Here is a 26,475-nt window from a genome sequence, read left to right as displayed (position 1 = left end):
GGATGGCAACATTTGGAACAAAAACTCTTTTACCATAATGTAGATAACATGTGTAGGAAGATAGACAGTAATCAGTGTCATTTCTCAGGGATGTTCTCACTTATCTATTCTTCTCAAAGCTTCCAAATTATTTCTTGCTTTAGAAAAACAAAACTATTTTTAGAGAATTTCTGAACTCTAGATAAATATTTTTTAATATCACTTGGAAAGCTTTCTAGGATGAAAATGTTTTTTTGTCTCCCACTTAGTCTAACTAGCTCTATCAAATATTTCCCATTTTATTGAAAACACTTCCATAAACTGAGAAAACAAGATCCTGCAAATGATTATACTTAAAGTAAGCCACAATTCTGATTTAACAGTATGTTCTTTGAAAACAAAAATGCAGTCTTGATCACATTAATGACCATCTCTTTCAAAATCATCTATTGTAGAACTGCAAGGATTTAAAATTAAACATCAGATTAAGAATTTTGTCAATGATGCAATTATATAAGCATGTCCTTACTATTACATGGGTTAAAATTTGAGAACATGAATAAGCAGTACACAGAAAAAAATCAGAACTTAGTTTTGCCTGTAACCAAAAGTTAACTAAGGAACTATTAGATTTTAAAAATACTGTGTAGTTATTTTTGCCATATAATATTTTCTCAATTTGCTACAGAATTAGTGAACAAAGTTGAAAGAAGAGTGTTACTCGTGCAGCTTACAAGCCATCTCCAAGAATATTTTTTTGAAGTCAGTGTCTGAAATTTTTGCTGGCTACATATGAGTAATATATTCCCTCACATCTCAAAACAGATCTCTGGCTATCATGAAGCTATGGCACTTTACATCAGCCCCACATTTTCTGTGGGCTTTTAAATATGTAGGAGGAGTCTGAGAATTTAAATGAGTAACTAACAAAAAATCACAGTCCATGATATAATATATTAACAATCATGATGCCTGGTACTTGGAAATACTGCTAAGTTCTTTACTGTGAGAGTGGTGATGCACTGGCACAGGTTTCCCAGAGAAGCTGTGGATGCCCCATCCCTGGCAGTGTTCAAGGCCAGGCTGGATGGAGGTCTGAACGACCTTCCACTAGGAAGGTGTCCTTACTATGACAGGGATTGGAATCAGATGATCTTTAGGGTCCCTTCCAACCCAAACCATTCTGTGATTCTATGATTGCTGTAAATAACGATGAAGTTTGACATAGGACTAAATACAATTAAGATCTACACAGTGGAAGCAGTCTCCAAAGATTTGATAGACAACTGCAATCCAGCACTCTGATTGCAGAAACCAGTACAAGATTTCCACCACTGCTGTTTCCCTATGGGCAAGTTCCCAGGATGTTAGAGAAGGCCAATTCCCACCTCATGTTAAGGGCTGCTTTGAGAAGCAGACTTTCACTGTAGAAAATGTGTTATAATTAAATCAGCAGTTGGAAGAATAAAAGACAAGGAGTGGTGGTGTCTATTATTAAATGTGTGGCAGGACAGTTGTTTCTCATCCTGCAAAACTAACAATCATACTTTCTGACCTCACCCTGTTGCAGAGTGATGGAATTTTCTGATGTTGTTGAAGTGCTGACACACAAGGCTAGTAACTCAAAATGTATTTGGCAAAGAGATTGATAAAACAAAACACCCTTGGGAGATAGAGCTTCAGGAAACCACCTCAACAGGGATCACTTCCCTGACATCTTAGTGACAGGATACTGCACTGAAGCTTTAGTTTAGTGCCTAGACTGGCACCTTCTTGGGACTCTAAACTGAGCCCAGAATCTAAATTGAGCAATTATTTATCACTCTTTTTAGAGAAAAGGCAACAGAAGGGCTTTGGTGAGCAAAGATACCTGGAGCAGCTTATGCTGGATAAAAAGTGGCATAAGCAATACTGATTGCAACAAATCAGCTAAGGAACAGTAAGAAAATTCATTCCAGAAGAGATGGCAACAAAAAAGGAGGCAAGGAAAAATAACGTAGTTGCCAAAGCAAAGTGAGGAGCTTTCAGTGAGGACTCAGGGAAAAATGCTATCCCCATAAAACACCAGTGATGTTCTGTGTAGCCCCTAGAAGTCTCTTGTTCAACTCCGGCAGTCCAGTCATACTTGATTTATGAGATCACAGCAGTTTGCTATAAAATTCCCCCCAAATACCTTTTAAGGGTTGTTAAAGCTATCACCTCCTTTACAGTACATTTGAAAATGAAGCCACAAAACTATCTGATAAAACACTTACGCTATAAATCCATAAAACTAGATCACAAATAAAACTATAACAGCCAATAAAAGTCATTTGGATTTAAAAAAAGAAACCAAACCAGAAAACAACAAAGTACACACTAAAAATACCCCTCCCAACCTCTTCCTTCCAACCTTCACAGAACACCTCTATAAAGTTCAGTTGCTCTGGTCCAGTGGAATGTGTTCCCATGGCAGGGGGCTGAAACTATGAAAGATCTTTGAGGTCCCTTCCAACCCAACCATTCCATGAGTCTATGGTTCTGTACTTCAGGCATCCTAAGATGTTCAAAACAACATGACATCAAAATGTAAGCAGGCATATTGTCAATAACTAGTAATACTCAAAACAGGGTATAAATTTGGGCCTGGCTGAACACCCATCAAGCACTGATTTTGCAAAAGTCAAGCGGATTTGGTCTGAATCTGCATGCTTTCCTTGAAGTCCTTTGGAAGGGAAGCAAGAATAAAACCTTAAACATTTCTCCGATGTAAATTTAAAAGCTTGTTTTAAAATATTGTTACTCAAATACAAACTTTGGTTATCTCCTGAAGGCACAAAGTATGCATAGAGTTAAGTCCAGTCTCAAGCTGTTGAAGGATCCCAGTCTGCGGCAGAATCGAGAGCACTGGAGACAGGTTTCTGTTAAAAGCATTTGTGTACAGGTAGGTTACTTTGTTCACTAAGTCACCTGCAGCTTTTCACATGAACAAAAATATTACATTCAGAAATAGCCTGAGGATATAGGAGCTCCCTTATGAATCCAGCCTGTCACTAGCACAGCTTGGGAGCTGCAGGACAGAGCACAGCTCTTCACCTCCAGACACAGCAAAGTCCCACCCATGAACCAGAACAACAGATGAAACTTTGAAGAATGTTCTTGTTTCCAAATGAACAGAAGAAACATTGAAGGATGCAGTTCAACTAAAATAGACTTCACCTTGCCCAACTCGAATATGACCTGGCAAGCCAGCAATATCACCTCCAGCCAGATCTGACTGCACTCAGAGTCATTCTTCCCCTCTGCAATACTCACTGTATATACTTTGTGCAGTAGAAAGGAGGCAGCCACAACAAACGGAATTAGTGCCACTGGTGTTTTACTGCAAGTGGCTCAGCAAAGACTGGACAATCCCACTCTAGGAAGTCAAATTAAACTCAGACTACAAACTCAACACAGCAATAGCTGTGCTGCATGCACTGTTGCCATGAGTACATGCATGTTAGTACATCTGAGAGACACAGAATAAAAAATAATGCAATCTCTAATGCAAGCTGAGAAACTGAAAGTTTGGGTGTATTGCAAGACCTTAAATCCAAAAGTCTCTAGTTGTGACAAAGGAAAAGAAACACATTGTCAATAAACATTGAGGGAAAATGGAAGGTGTAAATTTTACTTTTCTGTGACACTCTCCCCTTCCTCCTCCTATAATTAGGAGCACGGAGGATACACTTGCTTTGAAGTTCTGCTTTGGTTCACTTTGAGGCAGCCCAGTTCCAACATGGCTACAGAGATTTTGGCACAGCTTCACTTTAAGAGATAGCCTTTGCAATTAAGAGTTCCTGCTGGATTTGTTCTGCAAAGTACATAATTGGCACTTTTGTTGATGCACTTCATTTCAACAAATTGTAAACGTTTTTATTTATTTTATTTACCACTCCTCTTTGTGTCTAATGACATGTTTATTTCTCCTGTTAATGCTATGAAGTGAATCAGATGAGCATGTTTACTGACATCTTCCAAGCTGCTTTTATTAGTAGCTCAGTACTAAGTTAGAAGAGAGGAGAGGAGGGAAGGGGTCTCCCTTCCTGGGGGAACTCCTTCAACCAGGACTTTAGAACTGAAGGCTAACCCTGATTGGCTTTGCTGGGTTAAGGACAGGGTGGCACAGGACTTTGGCTAGAGATGAGATTGTGCCAATCAAATGTCAATATACTCGACCGTGACAGATAAGGCTGCTCCTTCACTCAGTACTGAGCAATTGAGGTTCAGGTCAAGGAAATAGCAGTAATCTACAAAGATAAAATGCACTGGAGAGACAGGAAAGCAGGGACAGAATGTCTGTTCATTCCCTTCTGGCTGCAATTTCTATCTTGTCCCTGAAAGTCAAGCCAAACCCACTCTCAGTGTCACGCCTCCTAAACAAGCCATCAGATTCCTCAATTTATATTGAGCAGAAATCTTCAATAGAGACCACAGATAAATCAACATGCTCCTAAACCCTGGACTGGTATTTTAAGTCTTCCAGAATCATAGCATCATCAAATGGTCTGGGTTGGAAGGGACTTTAGGAATCTTCCAATTCCAACACCCCTATCACGGGCAGAGATGCCACTCCCTAAATGAGGTTGTCCAGTGCACCATCCAACTTCCTGGGAGAAGGCATCAGATACACTGAAAGTATTTGCATCTAGTCCTTTCTCTCAACCTTCCCTTAATACTCTCTTTAGACTGGCTTCATCCTTTCAAATTTTAAAAGGCACTGGCTCTCTTTGCCCTTATTTCTTACATAATCAACAGCAGCAACATAGCAAACCATAAATTCAGGCAGCATAAAGGAAGCAAATTTCATATTTATTTAGAACCAGCTTCATTCATTCACACCCTCATAAGCATCTGAATGTGCATGCCCAAGTAGTTTGCACAAAAATCAGGCTTCTGAATCCAGGAGGTCTGTCTAGGACTCCTTGTGACAACACAGAGAAAAAGGGACACCAGCTATAATGCTGTCAGCAAGAACAGGCTCACTCTGGGAGGTAGGGCTTCTGGGGGGACCTGTCAGAATTAAACCTGATATGATTCTTTATCTATACTCTAGGTTATGTATGAGAACTGCATAAAAGCAGGAGCAGGCATGATTACGTAATAGCAGAGCTGGGTTGCTGCCAGCTGGGAGCAAAAGCCATAATACCCCCTGTGGGCAGAATGCCAAACACATGGGACATTTACATCCCATTGTAACTCCCTTCAGCCCTGGACTTCACTGGCACCAATGGTCTACAGCAGAGGATTTCCTTACAGCAACATTACTTAACCTAAAGGAAATAATTAAATGCATTTTTTTCACCTACAAGTGGCATTTCTTCTCTTCAGCTTACAGAGGTGGCGTGTAGTTTTGGCTTTTTTCTTGGAACTTCTCAACATTCTCCCTAGATATCCCTATGTCATTTTGCCTCTCTCTTGTTCTTACTGCTTTATAATGTGATCCATGGTGAAGTCTTCCTTCCCCTCTCCTATATGGGCTTCTTAGATGGCTACCATTGCTCTATGGCACAGACTAAGAGAGCTCTTCCCCTAAACCAGCTTGTGAGGCAAGAAATTAAGATTATAGCCACAACTCCAAGAGCAACAGCTGGCTCCAGGTAGCATGAGAGATCAGATGTTACTGGTGCCGTAGGTAATGAGACACATGAACCAATTCTGCCTACAGATATTAAATAGAAGCCACATACTAAGGAACTTCTGTGCTTACAGAAATGGCTTTCCCATTTTACACATGGGGTTTAAGGCATTTTTTTAGGTAGGTTTTTTAAAGTCAAGGAGCATTAGGACCTTTTGTTAAAAAGCTACACATCCCTTGTCCCCGCTGCAAACACAAATGTATACATAATAAAGCAAGCTTTTGCTCACTATTGCTCTACATCCATCTCCTGTCCTTTCGAGCAGCTCAAGCAGCTGTCTATGAAGGAAGGTGTAAATGTGCCACAACATCCATGCACATGGGAGACAGTGGTACCACGGCATGTCCAGGTTGTGGAGCAAAACAGCACCAGCTAGTGAGAGATCAAAGCACACACTTGGCAATGGGGCTAACTTTGAAGAACAGGCATGGGCAAAAGGTCTGGAAAAGAGAGTACACAGGTAAAAAGCAGAAAATAAAAGTTAAGATATTTTTAAAAAATAGTAATGCCAAATGAAAAACAGATATTAAAAAAGAGGCAGCAGTAAATGTTTATTAGAGACCTAAAGATTTGTATTACAGAGTGGATTGTGTGCATGCTTGCTGAGAATATAGAAATCTTTTTGTCTACAAAACCATCAGTAAATTATGACAACTCCCCACAGAAAAAGGTTGACTGAGACTTCAGTTAGCATAAGGGATCAAAATGGTGAGAAAATCCCTCGACACCACCAAAATCCTAAAATACTTCTAGATCAAATACTTCTTATCACCCTTTTGAAAAGAGGTGCATAAGCACATTGCATATTTATTATTACAGAAATCTGGCAACAAATCTTGTCAGAAGGAATCAGCAATGCATTCAGAAGCACTGACCTCTGGTTTATCTGTACTGTGTCACTGTGAAAGGTACAATGTGCACATGGATTCATCCAAGCCAGACACAAAGCTCCCACTCACTCAAATTTATCCAAGATTGGACTATAAAGGTGCACAGAATAACCTTAGGGAGATGTCTGAAAGACATACCCCTGTGACACATCTGCTACTAACACAAATTTAGGAATTACCAGGGCAGGACAGATCAGATTTCCACATGCCCATGGACTAAAACCACACAGCACAAAGCACAGCAGAACAATTACTTCTAAGCCCCTGATGTGACAACTCTGTTAGATCAGAAGCAAAAGTTTCCTGGAAGAACACGAGGTCAGGTTTAAGCTGAGTGGGCTCTGATGTAACAGCAGTTTCTTAAGAAGGGTTACCTGCCCTACACAGAAAATCACAGCACCCCTGGCTGGGCATTTCTGCCAGCTTCACCGTGCCTCGAGACACGACCATCTGCTGGATAAGAATGATGAAGAGCAAGCAGCTCTCAAGGAGGTTGTTAGGAAAGGGAAAAACCTAGTCTCTTTCAAAATTGAAAGCTTGTTTAATCAGGGTCTCCCCCAAAGAGATCAAAACCTTCAGAATTCCGCTTAAAAAATGGTATATTTCAAAACAAGAGGAGAAGTTTAGTATTCAAATTAAAAATCAAATATTCAAATTTAGTATTCAAATTCAAATTTGCAATGTCAAATAGCAACTTAAAAAGATCTCTTTTTAAAGCACAGAATGGAAATTTGGTCCTCTTCACAAATACAAGGTACACTCACTGTTCTGAAGGAAGATCATGTATTAAGCAGCATTGTTCACTCAAAGAGCTGAGTTTTAAGTCAGTTAAGAATGACAGCTAGTAGGGAAGAAGAAAACATTTTAGATTTCTAAACACTGTTTCTAGCTTCTACTGCTTAGCACTATATCATGCCTGTAGTAATATATAAATTGCAAGTAACATGATTATGCTGAGGGCTATGTACAACCTCCAGTGCTAAATCAGAATAAAAAGTATACTCTGTCGTAATTCTTCATTACAAAAAATTACAGATTGAGAAGACAGGCTTTCAGGAACAAATTCACAGAAACTAGGCAGGCTGAGACATGCAAATATTTGACAAATCACACACACACATATTGCACTGAGGACTAAAGAACTGCATAGATTGAAATGCCGTGTTACCAAGGACAGATGTTATCTAAAGAGCTTTTAAAACCATGCATTTCGTTAACAGTTGCTAAATTTTTTTGTGTAACTAGCCCTACATTGATTTGTAATCTTACGTTTAGGTTCTACAGGAAACTTTCATACCCATTAGAACACATACTAGAACACAGTCTGAGAAGCAAATAATTAGGCCCCAAGTTTTGTTGTTTTTATATACAACTTTATTTTATCTTTATAACAGTATTCAGGACTGAAGAACCTAGCTACAAAACCTTCATTTGGTACTTCTTTTTCTCCTCACCTATTAAAAATGGCAAATAGAAAAGCTCTCAAAGCTTTAGCTGGTACCAAACCATGTGCCAGACAAAAAAGAGTCAATAAAGGTACTCCAGAACACAATCTTAGCCGAGAAACAATACAGAATTCCAACTTGATTCAGCTGCTTGAGGAGGTATGGGAGCCATCATCTCAGCAGCCTGAAGCAAAACTACTTCTAACTAGTTAGATGACCTTTCAAATGTATCACTCCACGTCACTCCTAGTCCCAGGGACAGCACTGATAACGTCCCTGCTTATTATAGCAGCCAGGATGAGTTTGAACCTGCTTTTAATATTTTCTGTTCATTCTTCAAAACACAATTTCTTTGTGCCATTAAAAACAGTATTTACAGTTCGGTCCTGTGCCTTTATTATTACCAAAGCCTATTTTAAGGATCCAAACTTGTCTCATGTTCTTCAGTTTCATCAGGTAGCTCTTCAGCAGATGCATCACACACATTGTCCTGGCCATCTGCAGGCTGATTTGGCTCATCAGTTTCCCCAGCTGCAATCTGAGTTGTTTCTTCTTCCTCTTCTTCCTCAACTTCCCCATCATCCTCTACATCCATCTCAAACACCCTGACGTGGCGGAGGTTTGAACTTAGCTACAGAGGCAGTAAGAAGTTCCTGTTAATGACTAAGTAAAAACACCAACAGCATTTTAATTGTCTGCCAATAGCTTTGGAAATAACCATTATCTTTGAAATGGAGGTTTCAAGGGAACTAGCAACTTTTTAATTGCCCTACAGGCTGAGAATTAAAGCAAGCAGATCTATTATCTTCTGTTACAGTTTTTTGATCCTGTGCTATTAGACAGGTATGACTGTATCTGGACACACTAATAGCAGATTATGAAAAAATAATCTATTTGTCTAAAAGAAAAATTGCTAACTTTTAGGTTACCACTTCAGACAGCACACTTCCTTTAATACACAGGCTTTTTCAGAGATATTGCACTTACCACACAAGAAACTTTTCTAATGCCATTTACAGAAACGTACTGAGCTTTCATATTCTCCAGCACTCTCCACTGATTCTCCAAGAAGACAGTACGTGTGGGTATCTCACCACTTCGCTCATCCAGCCTGCACACAGCAAGGAAAAAAAGCACAAAGCTGCTTCACAAGAAACAACTGCAGTTCTAAGAAAAACCTGCAGTTTCTTATGTCTAAATTTCATCATATGCAACAGGCCAATAAGCCTCTGAAACCATTGTAATGCCACTACAATACTCTAGAGCAGGAGATCCAGCTGTAGAGACACAGCATGTCTCAGCCAAATAAAAAACATTAGAGCCGGTGAGAAGCAAGTTGTAAAGTCTGATCTTCCCACAAGAAATAGCTATAGCAGGATGTGGGTGGCTTTTCTTCAAACCTCTTCTCTGCACAAAGAGGAGTTTCCAAACACAGTCCTGGATGCAGTGCCTCCCCTAACACACAACTTTGGCCTCCATGACCTTTCAAATATGCATCACTAACCTACTCACAGGGATTGTATGAAGGCACTCACCTACCTCTTAGAGCAGCCAGGATTAGTTTGAACTTGCTCTTAATATTTTCTACTCATTCTTCAATATACAACATACTTGTGGTATAAAAAAGTTAATTTACAGTTTAGTGTGGCTCTTTATTTTGAAATAAAAATGCATCTTAAGCAAACCACCAGAGAAGAATGGGAGAAAAAAAAAAGCAAGGGACACACAGCAAGTAAAGGATAGGATTCACTGCTTGAACTACATTGGCCTTTGTGTGTGTGCTCACTTTCACTTGATGCTCTCCTCTACCTGCCAATGCAGACAGCAGTACCTGTTCTGATGTTTTAAGGTTAAGCTAATAGCATTTGTAAGGGTGACTACAAGGGAAAGATCGAGAAATAACTGTATTCTTATCACAAGGCAGAGGTTTAGGAGCACATATGCTGGAAACAACCTAAACTGAAGTATTCTGACCTGCAAAGTTAGCATCTTCTAAAGAAAGGAAGTTTTCTGATTCTACAAGGTGCCTTCAGCTGATCTTTGCATTTCATGACAGCCAGATACAAAAGTAGTATGAGTATCAAAAAACCCAAAATGAACCTCCCAAAAACCACAAAACAGTTTAGGAAGCTTCCATTTCTCCTGGCACAAAAGGAGTTTGTGTCTTTAAAATATTTTCACACAAGCGAAGTATGAGTGAGTAACTGTATACAATTACAGTACTTGCTTAATTTGCTTTTCAGTTCTACATTTTCAGACTTGCTCAAGGTTTTTCAATACCTTTCCATAGAATCCCAAATGAATTTCCTATCTTGGTCCTCATCCGAATACACTGAAGATAAAGGCAGCTGAGCCAAGACTCTCTCCTTCCCCTCTTGTTGCACACTCTCTTTCAGAACTACAGTTACAGTTTCATCATCATAGAAGTGAGCATCCAAACAACTGTAGCATCTATAGAAAAATAATTTAGAAAGCATCAAGTAATATACGAGAATACAGAACTAAAATATTTTAAAGTTGCACAGCACTCATGTTAAAAAGTATTCAATACTTAACAGGGAGCTTTATTGCAAATAATAAAAGAGGTCAATTGTGCAGCTGTGACACTGAATGACAGCAGTCACCTGGCAGACTCCTCTATCATGCAGGAAAAAGGATTCTGAAGGGGAAAAAGAAGCAACTCACAAAAACACCTTAATAGCAACTTTCACATTTCAGATGAAACATAAGAAACAGTAAACATAAATACCAAAGAAAATTTAGAAATACAGCTGAAGGTACTGAGGGAGAATCACATCTGGCTCTTCTGCATGAAAAGGATGAGTTTAGTCTACCATATGCCCTGTAAGATGGCTACATTCAGGCATACAGTCTCATCTTACTTAAAGAATATCACAGAGATAAACAATACTTGTTTCCAGCTAGATTTGTTTCTTGCACACATGTTAAAACTTTAGTTTTCAACTGGAAAACTAAAATTTATTTGACTTTGAGATGAAGTGCAAAGTAAGATTTGCATGACTCTGCAGCTTCATGCACATGTGCATTTCTCACACCTTCATTCAGCCAGGTGAGTTAACTTCAAAGATAACAATGCAAGAAAACCCTTAGGAAATATGATCTTTAATTCAGCAATCTGCAAGAAAAATCAAATATACTGACCTGGACTCTGAGCTCTCATTTATACTGTTGTTCAAGAAGTTTCCAAACTCTACTGCAAGAATTCCATTACTGACAGACCTAGAAAAACAGAGTTAATTTTCTCAGTGAAAAAAGCCTTTCCCTTCACTGAGAATCCAAAATCTCTAATGGCAACTGTGGTACAAGCTGGTGTAAAAGCCTACCTAAGCTTAGCACAATACATGGCTAAATTATGTGATTTGTGGATGGGAACCTTTTAAATTCTTCTGTTTCTTAGAAAAATGTGACTAATGGAGTCAAATGGAAAACTACACCTGGCTTATGGGATGCAGTTCTTTGCTGAATTCTTTGCTCAATTGTCCTAGTCTCAGGTTCATTATGTTACTTGTTAATCCAGAGCAAAAGAGCTTAGATTGTTTTAGGTATCAATGAGGGAGGAACAAGAAGGCACCACAGGGCAGTAATTCTGTCACCAGCAGCTATTAACTGGAAACACAAAGATAGTTTCACCATATGCCTTCCTTAGCAGTGAAAGTGCTTTACAAATTCCCACTCCATCAGTCTCATCCAATTCATTGTCTTCTCAAATTAAATGACAGATTATAAAAATCAGTATTTTACAGAGAGGAGTTTTTGTTGTTTTTAAACCTAGCTTATTTCAGCCATCCCACTGATAGAATGGAGCTTGAACAGTTGTATCAGCACACCCATGCTGTGACAAATGACATCGAGGTACACACATCCACACCCTAAAAGAGAAGCATTCTATTTGATGCACCTTTGAGTGCAGTTCCCATGTTTCCAAAAGTATTAAATTACAGACTGCAAGACATAAATCAAAGACAAAGCAACACTGGAAGTGTGATTTTCTGTAATTTTTCTGAACTTTGCACTGATAAGTAATTCTGTGAGCAGCAATCTAATGGAGTCTGATTTTTTCCTTATCCCAGAACAATCTTGGGTCTTGAGATCAGATTTTCTGAGTCTAATATAACACAAACTTCTGCTGCAGTTTCCTGCTGCACTTAATGTACTCCTCATTTTCTCTAGTATCCAAGAAAGATTGTATTCATCGTGCTCATTCCTTATTTTCACAAATAGATTTAAATTGTAACTGTCTCTGTACAAATGTGGCAAAGCTCACACAACACTTTTTCCCTCTTTTTGCCTTACCTGGAAGTATCAGTATGTCTCCTCAAAATGTGTATTTTAGAAATAGAATTTTCTAACATGGTGAAGAGAACATAATGTAAATTAGATGTCTTGTCATTCCACCTGCAATGTGGGGAAGAAATGAAAATTTAGATCAAGTTTTAATAAGGGGTAAACTACATGGAACAAGGAATAGCAGCATACTTACAGAAACGGTAATTTAACTAACTGAGGTGTGGAATCTTCACTGCAAAGGAAAGACAAAACAGGTTATAAAATGCTACTTAGGCATCAGTTTTAGTTGCTTATTTATTTAGCTGCTTTTAGTAAAGAAATACCTTTGACAAATTTTGTAGAGAGACATGCAGACTGCTTGATGCACTGACTTTCCAATCACATCCTAACAAATATAATAAAAATAGACCATAAAAGACCAGCAGTTATTCATAATTATACATGTTTTAAGACAAAAAAAACCCCAATGAAGCACCAACCTCTGAATACATCTGAAAGAAAATTCCACCAATATTTATCCTGGAATAAACATCCCTAATGCAAACTCTACTGTCACTTCACACACTTCTTTCATGTTTCTCCATATTACACTAATATATTGCTAACCAACACAGTTTTCTGGTACACAGCACATACACACACATAATTAACATTAAAACCAGATCCCAAAATCATGTGGACAGAATATGTTAAACAAAAAAATCCCACACTGTGCTTTCTCTGGCCAAAGGCTTGAGATATCCCAGCAGTGAAGTTGGACTACACCCAAGTTGTAGGCACTCAAAGGCAAAGATTAAAGCTTCAGGTCTTGCTAAGCATGACTGCTACCTTCAGTTGACCACTATCCCTAAAAGGAAGTTATCATTTGTAAAAACTGAACTTACTGCTGGCTTTTGTAAACAGTGATCAATGATCCCTTCCATTTGCCTTTTGACAAAGTGCAGTGATTTCTCAGGATAGTAGGGAAACAGAAGTGGGCTTTCTGTAAATAAAGTTAGTTTTAAAAATGCTTGTATCTCTAAAAATACATTACACCATTATTATCTCTAAACCCAGGTTTTTTAAAGATTATTTTCCAAACAAAAATGCACCATTTCCCCCCTTTTAATTGAATTAAATAGGCAGAAAAAGGCAACTGTGACAAATTCTATTATACGCAGCTTATTCTGTCAAGGTTTTACAGTCTTTGGTTTCTAAAGTTAAACTAGAATAATTGTCCATCATCTGCTCATTATAGTCTCTTACTTCTTTTTCACCACTAATTAACAAAACAGTCTCAGACTCCAGTGAAAGAGAACAAGTTAGGACACTTAGCTCAGGTACAACCTAAACATAACTATTACTTTCTCGAACTGGAATTAAGATATGCTAAAATAGACCTCTTCTGGGATTCCTTCCAAGCCAACACTTCTGAGACCAGGACAGAAAAACTGGGAACTCCCAATATCCAGAAAGTGGTAACTGACTGGGTAAGCAGCTACATAAATCCTCTGCAAAATAACAAGGCCCATTTATTTCATTCCACTCAGATGAAGACCAACGAGTTACACTACAAAAGTAACTCATAAGCATGAAAAAAGATAACTCTTCCACATTTGTTGCATTCTACATATATCTTGCATTCACTTCTTTTTTGTGAGAGTACATTACCTTTAAGATGAGTACTGTCTTTAAGAAAGTTAAACCATTGGTTCCCCTCTGTATTAGGTGGTGACACAAGATCATCATCTTCATCTTTCAAGTACTAGAAAAGTAACACACATTTTTAAGACTGCAATTTAAGAATAGGGAACATTAGAATTCACCTTCACTATTGGCTCTAGTAAGTATATTACACATTTCTTGTTAAATTAATATGCCATGATCTTAAAACTATATATTCCACCCAGAAACAATAAGAAAAATCAACTATTGTTTAAGATCATGGTGATATTTCCCTAAGAAACTGATTTTTAAATCAAGTATGTACACAGATGTTTTGAAATGCAGTGATTAATGCCATATAGACAACAAATATATCAGTTTTACTGAAGCTGGCTTTTAGAGTTTTACTACTGCTGCAAAATGTTTTTGTCTTCTAAAAATACAGTGTGTGTAAAGTGAAACTACAAGGTTTTAAACCCTCACTTTCCTAATAGTAAAGGGAAACAATTTACTCTCTTTTGCCATTACTGGTATGTGCAACACAGAGCAAAAGGGCCAGGGAAGAAAAGTGGACACAGCTTTAAAAGCTTCTCTATCTAAGGATTCTCTCATTTATTCTTTTTGCATTTATTCCTAAGCTCTTTACCTGGCCAACTCTCTCCACGTTGAAGTATTTTCCTTTACGATTGTAAAGTTCTGGTGCCTAAAAAAATAATGCAAACAAACCCATTATTTAAACACAAAAATAAAGAGAAGTAGCAAACAAAAAGATGACCAAATTATTCTAAGATTTTTTTCAGATTCAGCTATTGTCAGCAAAAATGCAGTCAAGTCATGTACTTTGAAAACCAGTATCACTGACCTCATTGAAGTGCTCAGTAAGAAAATCAGCAACAAATGTGATATCTTTTTGAGTCATCTAAGAGGAAAAAAAAAACCAGTGAGAAAACAACAGGGTAAGAAATACATTTCAATGAGCACAGAAAAAATGTTCTATAGGCTGCACAAGCACAGCACCCTCAGCCTGTGCTCACAGGGCAAATGTTCCAGCCTCCAGCCTGCTTGGGAGTCCTCTGCTGAACTCATCCCAGACTATTCCTGTATTGTATAGGACGGTTGCAAACCGGAAGTGCAACCTACAAGTGCCAAATGAGGACAAAAACTCCTTTCCCCTGACCTCCTGGCCATGCTCTCATTACTACAGCCCTGGTCACCCCTGCCCACCTTTGTTGGGGCACACTGCTGGCTCATGCCCAGTGATTCCCACATCATCTCAGCAGAGCTGGCCATCTTTATAGCCACATGGGCTCCAGCGGTGCACGCACAGGCGCTCAACCCACCCCAAAACAGAACCTTGCATTCTGTCCTTCATGAACTGCAGGAGGTCCCTACCTGTCCATTCCTCCAGCCTATTTATTTCTGGAAGGCACCGCTGCCCTCAGCTGAGGGCAGTGTGATGGTGACTGCAAATTCGATGCAGGTATTATTATTATATTATTGTGTTATTATACATTCCCTCTCCATTACTGGAGCATTGATAAACACATTGAAATCTCACTCTGGTTAACTTCATCACTTAGGGCACATAAAGAGCTGCTATACAGAGGCCTTGCATAGCCAGAGTACTAAATACAGTAGTGTTAACAAAGAAAGAAAAAGTAATTCATGCACAACAGCTTATTAGTGTGAATGTGCAGGAATCACCTTTCTTAAACAAATGGCACAGACACTACCCTTTAAGTTATGGAACAAAAAGAAACCTTTAATTCTGCTTTCAAGATGAGCAGAATATAGAGGATATCACCATTTACCAGGAAACATTACTATTACCTTGTTCAGCTCTGGAAGTACATGATCTTCTGACATCCTCAACATGGCTGAGGGAAAAAATTATATTCTTATTGCATTGTTTTCCTAATACTCTTAATTTTTCAAGTGTATGTAATAAGACACTGCTGTTAAAAGAGATTACTTCATTAGAACCTGCAAAAGAGCCTGGAATGAGGAATTACAAATCAAGACTGAAAATAAGTCTCTCTAGTCTCACTAGCTTACATTACAAATCTTGAAGAATTTTTATCTTTAATCTCTTCCAACTACATTCTACCCTGTACGAGACTGAAACAAAATTATTATGAAAAGGGTTCATAAGAATATTTTCATGTCCATACTAAGAGTACAAAAATGGATATATGTAAAATACATTAAAACTGTCACTCAGAAAAATGTGTTTTAAGAGAATTGCACAGGATTAATTTTAAATCTGCAAGGCTTGGATAAAGTTCTCTGTTTAGTTTGAAACCAAACAAACAGTGAACATAACAATGATAGAGAATTTTGATAGTTCTGCTTTCTGCAATTTTTAGAATTAGAACTATTATATTCCTGCTAGTAAGTACTAACACTGCATATCTGGTGCTTTTACAATATCTGGTAATACCATTTAGTTTTTGTAAAGTAGTTTTAAAAAGATCAAATAGAAGTTATTCATAAATACTTCATAAAAACAAGCACGCTAAAATACAGTGTGCTTCACTTATTTCTAACATTTTCTCTGCAGCTACCCAGAGACAACTGAAGGTGGCTACTAAGTGCATGTGGACATCCAGAGACTGTTTACATCTGTGCAGAACCTTACAAGTCACTAGGCTGTCACAGGAGAAAACAGCAAGTAACGGAGTAAAAGAGAATTAGACTATGCTTCAAATTTGGTGAGGACTAAAAAAAGTCCTTTATTTTTCTCCAAGATTAGTAAATTGCTCATGAAGCAGAAAACACTTTGGAGCAGCATTACAGGTCAAGTATATACAATACCAACTCTACATATACTAAATTTAATTGAGAACTACCAAATTTATAATCTGTGTTTAATATTATAATTACTCTTGCCTCATCAACTATATCCCTCTACAGTCCAGAAATTTTCTATGATAGAAAAAAAAAATAGATGGTTATTACTAAGATTGACCTAGTTACTTGCCTGCATTGCAATGGTTACGATATAAAACACATACTGGATGATTACTATGTCACCAATCTTACCAACATAGAGCCATCGAAAAAATGCCTTGAAGTTTTTCATACTACTGTCGATCACTCTAAACAAGAAACAAGAAAAGAAACTACAAAATCTGACTGTCACAAGCTGCTCCAGGCTTAAGTCCCATCTTTACCACAGAAAGGTGGTAAAGCACTGACAGCTTTTTTCAAAATGCCCAATGCAACATTTCAAGTAAGACTATTTCTGTGGTATGAGTCTGACATGCAGTGAGACAAGGCAAAAGCTCACCACCAACAGAGGAGTCTTGCTCTCCCAATCTCCTCTATTCCTAGCCCATCAATCTCCCCCAAGACTGAATAGGAATGGGTTTTTTTAACTCTCCACACTTTATACTTACTGAAGCAGCTCATTTGCCTTCAGGATGAAAGAACCAACAGCAGTAATAGCCTCTGTAAAAAAAGCTAACCATTATTATTAAGCTTTCAAAAGTGAAATCAGAGCAGGTAGGTAGCACACAAACTACTGTACCGTCAATTCCAGATGCATCTAATCCCAGAGACTCATATTTTTGTTTCCATAAAGCCATTCCTTTCAATTCACTCAAGTGGTATAAAAGTGCCTCAGAGCCGCTAGGAAGGCAGAGGAAAGAAGAATAATTTTTTTATTCACCCTCTGGAAATTCATTGCTCTGCTGCATGCTACATTTTTACCATTTAATGCACAAAGTGCAAAGCTTTATAAGGTGGTCTGACATGAACAAGAGGTAAGGTATGACTTCAGAGAAAAGCAGATATTGTCCCAATGACACATAAAGATAGTGTGAATATTTTGCATAGATCCTATAAAACACACCAGCCAGCAATTTACAGGTGATGTATCATGTTCAAAACACTTCACTAATTCTCTACTATGCAAAAGTAAAATAATACATTTTGCCACGATCACACTCTCCGTACCAGCACGCCTACAGAGAAAGCAACACCAAGACAGCATATTGTCTTTTAGCAAAGCACATAATATGCCACTAAATCTATAATTCATTGAAAATTCTGTACTTACCTCTGCAAATGACTTATAACCAACTTTTGTATACTGGAATAGGAAGACTCTATGGACTGACCAAGTTTTTTTAAACCCTGTTAACAAAGAAATACAATCATATAATAAGGTTCTGTTACCATAAAAATGATTAAAAGATATTGAAATAGATTAGTTTAGTATGTTTTACAAAATGTTAACGTACCTTTACTGTCAGTTGGTTCATTAGTAATGCCTGAAGTTCCAGACTGAAGAAGGTGGGGAGAGAACCAAATAGGCATTTAATTTTGTGTTTCAGCATCAAATGCAAAGGCATACTCAGATAAAACAACAGTAACTACCTTGCTTTGCCCCATAACAACAGCTGCATAAACTCATCCTGAACAGAAGTGGTTGTATTCTTTTCCTGTCAGTCAAAATGATTGAAATAAAATTGGTGAGGAGATTACATCCAGGCTACCAAATTATCTCACAAACACTCCATATAAAGTATTTCAAAGAACCCACCAATACCTTTGAATGCCGAAATCAGACTACCGATCACTGAAAATTTTCTGATCACTAAAATTTTTCTAGTATTTCAAGCTGTTTTCAACTGCATTATGCAATAAAAATTCTAAGCAGTTTGCCATCACCACGAATTTATTTTAAAATATAAATAAATTACCTGATTCATTAACTTCTGGCCATCGCCAATGAACGCAAAATTTAAGCAAATCCAGTAGCATCTCAAACATGGATACTTATATGTGCTCCATTGAACTAGGCTGTAAGTGTTGTTACTGAACATATACAGTAATCAGTTTATCAATGACTTAAGTACAAAGAGTACAACCTTAAATAGGAAGCAACTGATCAACAGCTGAGCTGAAAGCTATGGTTTTCTAAAAATTCAGAATAAATAAATCACAATATAATTATGCTTGATTGTACACAGGTCCCTTCAGCATCAGAGAGCATTTGACACACAATAACTTCCAGGCTGTCTCTGAACTTAGAGACTGTTATCTGGAGGCATCATGCTTAAACATTAAGATACACTGTAGACTAACAAGAACAACTGCAAAAATTGTTTTTCCAAAAGGATGGTTAATCCTACAGTACCTGTACAAACTTTGTTAGTCGTGAATCCATCTGCATCAGTATTTCTTCCCATGCTTCACACATGCATGTCAATGACAGCTTTATATACTGAAATATAGAAACTGGTATTAGTATTATTTCCTTTCTCCCCTTCAATAACACATTGAAAAAATGGATGTTACAATATAGAGGAAAGATATACGGTAGATCTCATATCAAATTTATTATCAAATTCCAAGTTGGAACTCTACATTTACTTAAAACCAACTCAAGCTTCCTACTAGAAAGCATTTATTTCACTTGCATTAGAATGCCAAAGCCTGCAGAACCACGAGACTAAAAGGATGGTGTAACACAACTTACCTGTAACAGAGTTGAAATGTGAGTAAACTTCCGGGCCATTCGAGTTACCTCAGGTAAGTAACTTGATAACAGACTAGTGTCCAACTATAACAAATGAAAAAAAGCAACACTTAACAGATGATTACAGAAATAAAAGACTTGAAGGAGCCACAGAAATTCTCTTAGTTCTCAATTCCTTAAGTTTGATTTTATGAGGAAAATAAATTTAATTCAAAGAAATAATTACTATTTTTAATACATCTATAAAAAACCCTGGTATTTCGGAGCTTTAACAGTAATAGTTTTAAGAATGACTGTTCTGGAAAGGCATTGCTGTTATGCCTTTGTGTGCAGAATGAAGAAAAACTGAATAATTGTAATTGTAGTTGAATAAATTCATATTATTCTAAAAGTAGTACTTTAAAAGAATGCCTCAGATCACCACTGTCAGTCTCATCAGTGAAAATGCAAGTTAACATCATAAATTCAAAAGCTAAACTGGAGTTAATTTCAGAATGGCTAAAACCGGTAGTTTCGTTTTTCTGCAAATAATGGGAAAGCAATAAGACTACCAGAATGTAATTTTAAAAGTAGTTTTACTTTCAAAACAACATTTTAAAATTCATTTACTTGCCTGAAAATAAGTTATCTCTGCTTCGCTGTCTGAAGAGCTTTGTATCTCAGTAATAACGGACAGTGATTTCAAATCACTGGACAAACATAGTCCACGACAAGAACCTGCCACCTGAAGGATTCCAGCTTACAAGTTAATAAAACATTTCATTTCCTCTAAGACATATTTACTGCTCTAACACATTGACATACAAAGACTGTGTTCAATGACATGTAAAAACAAAATGTAATTTTCAGCTACTGCTCATGAACAAGCCCACTGTTTTTATTGTGTATTAACAGTATACTTTGAAACAAGATGTTAAATTTCCCAGTTACAATGCCTTTCCATCAAAAACTAACAACCCAATCAGTAAGTTTCTTTAAATTCAGCAGCCCAGTTTCACTTATGTGTAAGCATATGTATATTATCACTCAATTCAGCTGCAGTTTGGTATATAATGAAGAAAAAATATGGAAAGGAACCAAACGTACCCCATTTACTGTAGCAATCTTGAACATTCCGTAAGCATATATCTCAATAAATCCTGAGCTGCCACCAAGGACAAGAGCATTAAGTCTATAAAAATAGAAGAATGTGTTAATAAGCATACTGAAAAATTTTGAATGCACACAGAAAAAATTATTAATACTTAAATTCCATTCCTTTCATAGTGCTCCCCTGAAGAATCACTGCACAAAAGGAAACACTGTGTTACATTCCACAATTCAAGAAATTTAAAAACAAACTAACAAATTAGCTTGGATTTTATTGATAAAACCTGCCCCTAACATTTATATTAAGAGTACCAATTACTACACTAACTGAGAGAATGGGGACAGTACAGTTTAGTCACAGAGTCCTTTTTCACTAAAAGTAACACCTTTCTAGCAACCTTCCCCTTACCAGTGCAGGCTGGAAAGCATTGCAAAGCTACTTTGAATTACCCTGAGTGAGTTTGTCACACTCACTCAGCGGCACTCCTCAGCACCTCAAAGGCAATGAACATTTGAAATGGATGCAGTAGCAATAACAGCCACAGAAGTAACAGCATTAGAAACAGACACTCAGTGCAAAGAATAGTCTGGGACAGACAGGTCTATGTGTTGCTCACTTATTAATACATATGTGCTACACTGGCTTGGGAAAAAAGCCCACAAATGCAAGAAAATTAACTGCAACTTCTGCCTGTTACATATCTAAATAAACATGTCTCGAAGCAGAATGTTTCTGTTAAAGCCAACACAGAACTTAGGAAAACAGTATCTTAAAAAATTTTTGGTTTGATTAACTGAGTGGATGAAGGAAGCAGAGGTAATTCACAAAGCTCCTACACCACAGAACAGCTCACTGTCTCTCAAGCAAGGAAATCCTACTGTAAGAAGAGCTACTGAGTTTTAAAAAGGAATAACTGGTGCTAGAGATGCAGATTTGAATTAAGGAGGGAGGTTCTGAGTGGTAAAACTGAAATGGAAAAAACAAGGCACAGACATTAAGTGCCCTCCTCAAAAATGCAGCACAAGGCAGTGCACAAAGCCAGTCTCAGTCTGCTAACACTTCCACCAGCTGCCCTTCACGTGTTTCCTAGTAACAGATGTTGATTTCAAAGTAACTGATACAGCTAGTTCCAGAGCTACTTTTAAGTTTAGATTTGTCACACTCATACAAAACCCCAGGAATTCTCTGTATCGAACAAGCATTCACAAATGTCTCCAAGACCAGGTTAAGTAACACACAAATCAGCCTTCAAATGCACCCCAAGAAATCTGCTAAGAAAAAGAAGATATGACACCAACAGCAGTTGCTGATAAAGTGCCTTATAATCTGTCTAAACTAAGGGGAAAAGGTAACTGATGGAAACTTTAATATAGGCTTTGAACTTTACCTTTGTACATAAAAAAAGACATTCCATATAATTTCTCTAAGACTTTAAAAACTATTAACAACAGTAAACTCAATTATCCATTATTTTATACCTTTAAAAAAGCAACCAAACCAAAAACCTCAACCAACAACACACAGCCAGAATTTACCTGACATCACCCAGAAGCTTCATAATCTCATCTGATTTTTCTTCACTGAAAATACAAAACGCATGATTAGGGCTTATGTACTTTGTCTCAATACCAGAAAACAAAACAAAACAAAAATAAAGAGAGTTATAACATGACAATTTCTTACCTGAAAATTTTTGCAGTGGTACTGTAACTGAAAACAAAATATTTACTGTCAGTAACAATGATCAGACATCTGTAGAGCATTAAACATGAATAATCAAAATAACAACAAATGACAAATGGTATTTCCTCAAACTTATTCGTGTAACACTTACTTTTTTGGTAGTGCTGGTAATTTAGGCAAAAGGAGGTTTGACTCATCTTCAGCATTGTAAAAGGAAGTGAGAACACTGAAAAAGACATAATACTGTCTTGATTATCCAAGCTGTAAAAGTGAGGAAGAGACTTTCTTTTCAACTCCAGAATTAAGAGTATATATTCAATGCATTACGTTTATAAAAATTACAAATATCAGAGGATAGGCCTTTATGGGACCTTTAATAACTTATCAAGTGATCAAACTAATAAAAGGACTGAAAATCTTTTTTTTATTTCCAGTGAATAAAGTTTGTATCTGATGGCTCAGAGGCTCGTCACCAAATCCTTCGTTACCTGTAGTGCAGTTACTGTCAGAGGCTTTCTGTTTAAGCTCTCTCAAAACCTGCAGTACAACCTACCCACACCTCAAAACAGCTAAAGACACATTGCAGTGAGAGGAAGATCAAAGCATAATACTTAATATCACATCTTAGGTACGTCAGAAGGATGAGACTCCCCATAAGAAGCTAAGCCTATCCCCACCAGGGGAAGAATGATAGCGTGGTTTGAGACACAGGTATTTTCTTGCTGTTTTAAGACTGATGCTTACTGAAGGTGATGGGGGAAATCCTCAAGTCAGGAGCTTACACCACCTGCCTCCTCTAAATAAATGTTTTATTTAACTGTGTTCTTGCACTGCCATAAAGTACATATCAGAGGTTTCTTTAAGACAACAGAAATAGGGACCGTGATGTCATCCAGGTCACAAGCGCTGCTGAGAATTATTCAATCACACAGAGTTCATGGTCACTGGGGATAATCCGACTTCCTGAACAACAGAACTGCCATTGGAATTGTAACACACAGGACAAAACATGAAAGATGTAAACACCAAAATAAAGATCTTGAAAACATAGAAGAAAGTTTTAAATATAATACTTATTTCTGACTAACAAAATAGATGAACATAACATTATCATAATTAGTTTAATAAATTGACTGGTATTGAAGCAAACTGGATCAGAAGACAGGCTGTACATTCTAACACTAGATTAGGCAGCTCTTTAGAAGGAGAAGCACAAGATCATGCTGAAATTTAATGTATTTCCCGAAGAACCACAAGATAAGGTATAAGCACTAAAAATAAGCATATGAAAAGTGTCTGTTCTAAAAAAAAGAAAATTTTAGCCAAGTGGTGAAAAACAGCTGTGGAATACTGTATTACTTTATGTGACTGCTTGTAACATTGGGAGTATAAGTTATCAGTAAGGTGGCATTACATAGCCTGTGATTTAGTTCTTTTCAGACTCACCTGTTTTCCTCAGTTACTTCCATCCAATGCATGTATGTAATAGATAAGTCCACAGAGAAGGAGTGCAAGCTTTCAGGTTTTTCTACATCACACAGAATAATCCGCTTGGTATCGGCAAGGCCAAAAGCCAAAACTAGAGAAAGACAAGTAAAATGTATAAATAACCAATATGAAAAACTCTGTATCTCACACTGACCTAGCACTGAACATGCTTCTAACACCTCTAACTATAGTTCTGATAAAGTAGAGGCTACCAATTTTGCAAACTTGAGTCCAATATTATATATAACATTGTCCATCAGAAAGGTTTGGTGGACAAAAAACAAATTAGGAGTTGCTGAGTAACTTTTGCATCACTTTCTTCCTAACTTTCTGCATCCATAATAGCAAATAGCAGGCAGAGGTTTCTGTATTTACTTCCTTATAAGAAGAAGTTTCTTAAACTCTTCAGCTGCCATCATAAAATAACATAGGTAGTTTTTATCCACATGTCATGGAAGAAGATTGTTCCCATTCTCCCACCTCCAGTGAATCAAAAATTAAATGATTTCTGGCATAAGTTGATTAAGCTACTAATTTCAACATCATTTCTATTAATAAGGAAAAAGCTTTTTTTTTCTTCTGTGGTCTATAATTAGAGCAATTTTAGCCTACAAAGTTTTGCCTATGCTAAGCAAGTTAAGCTCTTCAATCAATCCTGATCAGAAAGCTTCTTTCTCTCCCAATAGACTTTGTCATTCATACAAAATATCCTCCTTAGTTAGGAGGTAGAAATTTTGCTATACCCTGAAAAGTAGCATTTGGGACATAAATCTGGCTTAAAATCTTTCTTGCAATTGCATTCAGCAGCGTTAATCTCTCTATTACTGTGAATGAGCCTACATAAAATAAAGCCACCCTTCCCTTCAAACACAGTTTACTTGAAAAATTTCTTTCACGGATGAGAGGTATCATCATTCATGATTTCCCATGGGGTTTCATCACACCATATCACCTCATATACTTGACATTACTTTTTCCATCTGGTCTCCAAGCAAGAGCAGTCACTTCTTTTCCTGTATTTTCATTTGGAGGCAAACTCCACACACGTTGAAAGTTTGCAAGCCGATGAAGTAAAACCTACAAAGCACATGCATTAAAGACAAACCACATTCTCCTGTTAATAATTACTGTTTGTAAATCAGTTCAAGCTGCACAGAGTTTTTTAACCAGTTTTTAACTCAGAGGTCTTAAACACGACTTGCTCCTCTAGCAGATGATTCACTGCTATGTTCTTTTAGAGGGCCGCACACAGTTTACAGCGGCACTGAGAAACAAGCTGAGCCTTGCATAAGGATACAAGCTCCTAAGCAACAGGAGTTACCCATCACCTCTCTAGCAGACAGCCCGAAAGCCCAAGTCTCGTCTTCATGCATGATCACATACTGCAGTTCCGGAGGGAAAAGTAGATTTAAAAGTAGATTTAATTTAAATAGGAACTTTCATGCCCTTTAAAATCCCACAAACAAGCAATGAGCGATTCATACTTGAAATCGGTCAGAAATCATAATGCAAAAAAATGAAGGAGCAGTAAGTATTAAGATGCTTGATTTTAAAAATTGCTATCCCTAAATACCTGGCCAGGCTTATGAGAAACATGCCCCAAGGAACAGCAAAGGCGTCTGGGCCTGCAGGGAGAAGCAGCGCCCGTCCCTCCCGTGCTCCTTTTCCCGGCACCCGCACTCACCTCCCCCGCTCGGTTGGCCAGGGCGATGAGGTCCCTTTTGGGGGACCACGACATGAACACGACCTCCTGCGGCAGCTGCTTCTCGCCCACCTGCCTGAAAGCGGGCATGGCTGCGGCGCCACTACCGGGCCTCCGCCCCCGCCAGGCCTCCGCTCCTGCTTCCCGCCGCGGCAACGGGCGGGGCGGGGCCCGGCGGCGGGGCGGGGCCCGGGCGGCGGGCGGGGGCGGGCGGGCGGGCGGCGGGGCGGGGCGGGCGGCAGGGGGCGGGCGCGGGCGGAGGGGCGGGCCGGGCGGGAGCGGGAAGGGGGAGGGGGCGGGGCCCGGGCGGAGGGGCGGGACCGGGGCGGGGGGCCGGGCGGGGGAGGGCGCGGGACGGGCGGGGAGGGGCCCGGCGGCGGTGGCGGGGCCACGGCGGGGGGGCGGGGCCGGCGGAGGGGGGGGGCCCGGCGGCGGGGCGGGGCCGGGCGGGGGCGGGGGGCAAGGGCGGCGGGGCGCGGGCCCGGGCGGCGGGGAGGGCGGGGCGGGGCGGGGCGGGCGGCGGGCGGGGCCGGGCGGCGGGGCCGGGGACCGGGCGGCGGGGCGGGGCCCGGCGGCGTGGCGTCCCGCTGTGCGTCGGCCGGTTCCCCGTCGCGGGGGGGCTTGGTGGCCGGTCGGGCGGTGCGGCGCGGTCGGGGCGCGGGGCTTTGCCCCGCTTCTGGGCTTGCCCTCGTTCTGTCTTGGCGGGGCCCGTTCGGCGGCTTGCTGGCGTTTCCGGGCGGCTGGGGCGGGCCCGTGCTGCGTTTTCTGGTTCCTGCGGGCGTCTGGCGTGGGCGGCCCTTGCCTTCGGTGGCTTTCCGGTTGCTTCGGCTTTTGCGTTCCCGGCTCTCTTGCTTGTGCCCGTCGCTGTGGCTGGTCCCTTGCTTCTTGTGCTTGTGTGCGCTCGCGTTTCTGCTGTTTCTTGGCCCTTTCTGCGTTTCGGGGCCCGTCTTCCTGGGGCGTTCCCGGCGGTCTGTCCTTTTGCCTTGCGTGGCGTTGCTTCCCGGGCGGCTTTCTTTGCCCCGTTCTGTCGTGGCGGTTGCCCCGTTTCTGCCCCGGCCCGCCGATCGCTTGGGCGAGCGCAGGGAGGCGGGGCGGGCTCTC

The 26,475-nt window shown here is 39.2% G+C and overlaps 1 protein-coding gene across 2 annotated transcripts; it reads right to left on the bottom strand.

Annotated features, from left to right (window-relative positions):
* Window positions 1-6,167: 6,167 nt before the first annotated feature.
* Window positions 6,168-25,541, bottom strand: ANAPC4 (anaphase promoting complex subunit 4). Of its 2 annotated transcripts, XM_040064868.2 has the most exons (28): window positions 25,357-25,541; window positions 24,644-24,749; window positions 23,631-23,763; window positions 22,336-22,410; window positions 22,185-22,211; window positions 22,037-22,081; window positions 20,498-20,582; window positions 20,025-20,135; window positions 19,412-19,495; window positions 19,070-19,156; window positions 18,307-18,371; window positions 18,171-18,213; window positions 17,987-18,063; window positions 17,456-17,556; window positions 17,325-17,376; window positions 16,969-17,024; window positions 15,757-15,803; window positions 14,789-14,845; window positions 14,573-14,629; window positions 13,933-14,026; window positions 13,167-13,264; window positions 12,606-12,667; window positions 12,476-12,514; window positions 12,289-12,390; window positions 11,137-11,214; window positions 10,255-10,425; window positions 8,962-9,085; window positions 6,168-8,605 (listed from the first exon to the last, which is right to left on the bottom strand). In XM_040064868.2, the coding sequence occupies exons 1-28, from the start codon at window positions 25,462-25,464 to the stop codon at window positions 8,390-8,392; spliced, it is 2,400 nt and encodes a 799-aa protein (XP_039920802.1). In that variant the 5' UTR covers window positions 25,465-25,541; the 3' UTR covers window positions 6,168-8,389. The 2 variants fall into 2 exon arrangements, with proteins under 2 accessions (XP_039920802.1, XP_039920803.1); XM_040064869.2 differs by lacking the exon at window positions 25,357-25,541 and having other exon boundaries at window positions 6,209-8,605; window positions 24,551-24,687.
* Between the last annotated feature and the right edge of the window lie 934 nt (window positions 25,542-26,475).

The sequence above is a fragment of the Hirundo rustica genome, chromosome 5 (genome assembly GCF_015227805.2).
Source record: "Hirundo rustica isolate bHirRus1 chromosome 5, bHirRus1.pri.v3, whole genome shotgun sequence".
NCBI classification, from domain to species: domain Eukaryota; kingdom Metazoa; phylum Chordata; class Aves; order Passeriformes; family Hirundinidae; genus Hirundo; species Hirundo rustica.
This window is presented reverse-complemented; position numbering and strand designations above follow the sequence as displayed.

Bases quoted from the DNA above. Each gene is read 5' to 3' on its own strand.
- ANAPC4 (XM_040064868.2), bottom strand. From the start codon at position 25,464: ATGCCCGCTTTCAGGCAGGTGGGCGAGAAGCAGCTGCCGCAGGAGGTC. The intron at 14,027-14,572 runs GTAAAGAGCTTA...TTACTTTTCTAG, and splicing joins ACGTGGAGAGAGTTGGCCAG to TACTTGAAAGATGAAGATGA. The intron at 12,668-13,166 runs GTAAGTTCAGTT...TATATTTGTTAG, and splicing joins ACTGTTTACAAAAGCCAGCA to GATGTGATTGGAAAGTCAGT.